A 4,048-nucleotide genomic window follows, 5' to 3' on the forward strand; every position below is an offset into this window, starting at 1 on the left:
AACGGGACACTGAGCCTTGATTAATCAGACACATATATCAATAGGGGAACTTATATCTGTACATTGCATTTTTGTGATCTATATTCAAATACATGTTCTTGTTTAACAATCATTTTGTTTTTATTTTGTAACAGTGGTTGTGTGTCACCTGCCGCAATGTGGTATTCCATAAATATTACCTGGCTTCAAGGCATGTGATGGAAAAACACAGTCATTTCATGTATCAGTGTTTGCGCTGTAGGAAGTTATTTACAAGGCGGTCTTACAATCACAATCAGTGTTCCAACTTACAAATGCAGGATCTGGTCTTGATGGACCCAGATGGCGAGCGGGACGGTGCCGCCAACAAATTTTTCCAGTGGAAGAAGGAAAAACTTCCACATCTGGTTCAAAGGGTAGAGGCAGGATATCTACGCGATTTGCGTTTACTTCAAAAAGAGTACGGTCCGACATCAGTAGGTAATGATGATGAAAGTGTCAAAACGGATGACACCAATAACTTTATACTAGATAAAGAAATCAAAATTATGGTAAATAATCCAATATCACCAGTAGACAGTCCAAAAAGAAGTGTAATTTTGAAATCCCTAGAGTTAGAGGATATAAGCGAGGAAGAGCTAGATTTTGAAGAATAAGTAGAAACACAAGTGAGAGACGACAGTAAAACAAATGCACACAAGAAAAAAAGAACAAATAAACAAAGAATAATAGAAACGAGTTCTTCTTCCGAGAGCGATTCTTCGGACTCTTCATCCGAAGAGAGCAGCTCTTCAAGCTCTTCATCCTTGACAACATTGTCAAGCTTGTCGTCAGTCAGTGTTGCAGTCGCAAAGAAGAGAAAACGAACTTGGACCAAGTTCAGAGGCAAGAGTGGTAGCTCATCGGACAGCGACAGCGACGATTCGATAGTAAATACAAGGTTGAAAAGGAAAAAGAACACGTCAGAGGTCAAAGATGATAAGAAAAAGAATAGTGTTATAAGTGAAAAGAAACAGAAAAGTGAAACAAGTGTAGAAAGTAAACAGACAAAGAAAAGACAAATTGATGAAAAACACAGTGAAAATGAAAACAGTAAAACAAACAAAAAGAGTAAGCACGACAAAGAGAAGGAGAATACACAGAATAGTCTGACTAGTGGAAGTGTTAATGAAAAGAAGAAGCAAAGTGAAACAAGTGAAAAGAAAATGAATGGTGAGGTAACTAAAAAGAGACAGACAAGTGTTGCTAGTGAAATAGAAAGTGAAACGAAAAAGAAAAGTGAAATTAGTGAAAACAAAATTGAAAAGACTAAGAAACAAATAAGTGTAAAAGAAAATGAAAATCAAAGTGAAACAAGTGAACAGAAAAAGAACGGTGAAGTAACTAAAAAGAGACAGACAAAGTTTGTAAGTAAAGAAGAAAGTGAAAAGAAAAAGAAAAGTGAAATTAGTGAAAACAAAATTGAAAAGACAAAGGAGCAAATAAGTGCAAAAGTTAATGAAAAGAAGCAAAGTGAAACAAGTGAAAAGAAAAAGAATGATGAAGTAAGTGTTAAGAAACAGACAAGTGTTGCTAGTGAAATAGAAAGTGAAACGAAAAAGAAAAGTGAAATTAGTGAAAACAAAATTGAAAAGACTAAGAAACAAGTAAGTGTTAAAGATAATGAAAAGAAGAAGCAAAGTGAAACAAGTGAAAAGAAAAAGAATGATGAAGTAAGTGTTAAGAAACAGACAAGTGAAACAAATGAAGAAAGTATAAAGGAAAAGAAAAGACAAATAAGTGAAAAGGAAAGTGCAAATAAAAATTCTGAAACACTCAAGAGAAGAAAGAATGATGAAGTTAGCGAACGGAAACAGAACAGTCAAACAAAAGAAAATAGTGGTGGAAAGAAACATAGTGATATAAGTGAAACGGAAAAGAATGGTGAAGGAAATGAAAAGAAAAGTCAAACACATGGAAAAGATAGTGAACAGAAGAATAGTGGGAAAGGTAAACAGGGACAGAGAAGAAAAAACAAAAGATACCAAAAGTGACAAGAAAGAATATAATCAGACTTGTGAAAAACAAACTGAAAATACCAAGGGCAGAGAAATTAGTGATAAACCAAGTGAAAAGAAAAATGGTGAATCCGGTGAAGGAGAAAGTGAAAGAATGAATATAAATGAGACTAGAGAAAAGGAAAATAATAGTGAAAAGGGTGAAAACAAATTGGAGGGTCAAACAAATGAAAATAATAATGGAGAGGTCAGTGAAAAGAAAAACGGTGAATCTAGTGAAAAAGAAAGTGAGAAGGTAAACAATAATGAGACATGTGAAAAGGAAAATAATAGTGAAATGACTCATAAAAATGAAAATGAGAACAACCAGAGAAATCAAACCAGTGTAGTAGAAAGTGAAAAGAAAATTTGTGAAGGAAGTGAAAAGATGAATAAAAGTGGAAAAAGTGAAACGAAAGGGATAAGTGATAAAGAATGTAAACAGAAAATGAATAGTGAAACAAGTAAGGAAGAAGTTGTTCAGAAAAAGCTTAATGAATCAGGTGAAGGAGAAATTGAAAATAAGAAGGTAATAGAAAAGGAAGGTGAAAGTAATGATGTAGAAATAGAAGAGAATGAGTCCATGGATTTTGATATTATCCCTTTACTGGAAGAGACCCAGCAGGAAAGAATTATACTGAATGTTGATGGACAAAAGTTTGAAACTTCAAGAGTGACTTTATCCAAAGATCCAAACTGTCTACTGGCGAAAATTGTAGGGAAAAATGGGATGACCCCTAGGTATGGAAATCAGTATTTCATAGACCGAGATCCTGCTCACTTCAGACTTGTTCTAAACTTTATTAGGAATGGTTCTTGTGATCTACGCACATTACCACATGATCTCAGGTACTTATATGAACTGTATTACGAAGCATATTACTATAATCTGCCCGAGTTGGTAGAAGCCGGCATTGGAAAAATTGAACAGTGCAGTGTGTTTAGTGCGAGTGTAGTACCTTTGAGTAAACAAAGACGTTAAAAACGCAGTTATTCACGCGAGTGTTAGACTTTCGAAAAGTGCAGTGGAAATGAAATTAACTGTTGACTGGCATTATTGACCCTATAAAGTAGACTATATAGTGAGTGTTTTTGAAATATTCTGTGCTTTCTTATGAACTTTTGCACATTATCATTGTGTATATATATTCTTGTATATAGTATTACATTTGAAAAGTTTTTCATTAGAATGTGAGGAACATTTTAACTTTATCAATATGACTGTTTTAATGTCCACCTGCAGTATCACTTAGAATGAGAAATGCAGCTTTAGGTGATGTGTTACTGATTAAGGTTCAAGTATATAACCTGATAACGAATATTGTTTTATTGCCAATATGTATAGTCTTAATATTAATGTGGTTTTATATGCAACTGTAGGTTCTGTCATATGTTTTGGATTACTTAAACATGTCACACATGATTTGATTGCTGAAATATTACTGAAGATTAAGGTTCTCATATACTTGTATTGTAATATTGTATTGCTATTGTTGTTCTTTTAATATAGTGTACAGTATTAAACTCAAATTGACTATGAATGATGTTTAATGTGTTCAAATTTAGTTGTTTAATGTGTTCGAATTTAATTATCTTAAGCCGTGTTTATTTAAAACAAAAAAAAAATATCTTAAGGTGCTGCATCATGTTTACATATATAGACTGCATTAGTCGCCATGAACATATTGTTTTTGGTAATTGTAATGTGAAAACTATCTCTGAAATTGTTTTCGGGGCCAAATCTTAGTTGGATGGGAGCAATGTAACGATCCGTTATTTCATTCTAGTCCTACCCTCTTTAATAGCTGTACTTTATTAATGTTTATGTCCCCTCACCCATGTTGAAAATAGCACTTGTTGTTGTTGACATTTGTTTCTAAATGTAAATTCATTCATTTTATTTGTAATATGATGTACATAGATATGCATACTTTTGATTACAGATTTAATTTTTACTGTGCATCGTCGTCCGCGATCAAAATATTCATGGAAGATTGTGCTTGAAATCGGCAGTATTTATTTCTAGCATAAAT

General features: G+C 33.2%; 2 protein-coding genes across 2 annotated transcripts; both read left to right on the top strand.

The window, feature by feature from the left end:
• Positions 1–293: 293 nt before the first annotated feature.
• On the top strand, positions 294–2,012 carry LOC123527022 (myb-like protein X). The gene is made up of 3 exons (XM_053522656.1): positions 294–459; positions 640–1,385; positions 1,449–2,012. Exons 1-3 carry the CDS (start codon positions 294–296, stop codon positions 2,010–2,012), a joined length of 1,476 nt encoding a protein of 491 aa, XP_053378631.1.
• A 118-nt stretch (positions 2,013–2,130) lies between these two features.
• On the top strand, positions 2,131–2,997 carry LOC123527020 (putative uncharacterized protein DDB_G0289963). The gene has a single exon (XM_045306277.2). It carries the CDS (start codon positions 2,131–2,133, stop codon positions 2,995–2,997), a length of 867 nt encoding a protein of 288 aa, XP_045162212.2.
• The last annotated feature ends 1,051 nt before the right edge of the window (positions 2,998–4,048 follow it).

This window comes from Mercenaria mercenaria, chromosome 14 (genome assembly GCF_021730395.1).
Source record: "Mercenaria mercenaria strain notata chromosome 14, MADL_Memer_1, whole genome shotgun sequence".
Taxonomy (NCBI): domain Eukaryota; kingdom Metazoa; phylum Mollusca; class Bivalvia; order Venerida; family Veneridae; genus Mercenaria; species Mercenaria mercenaria.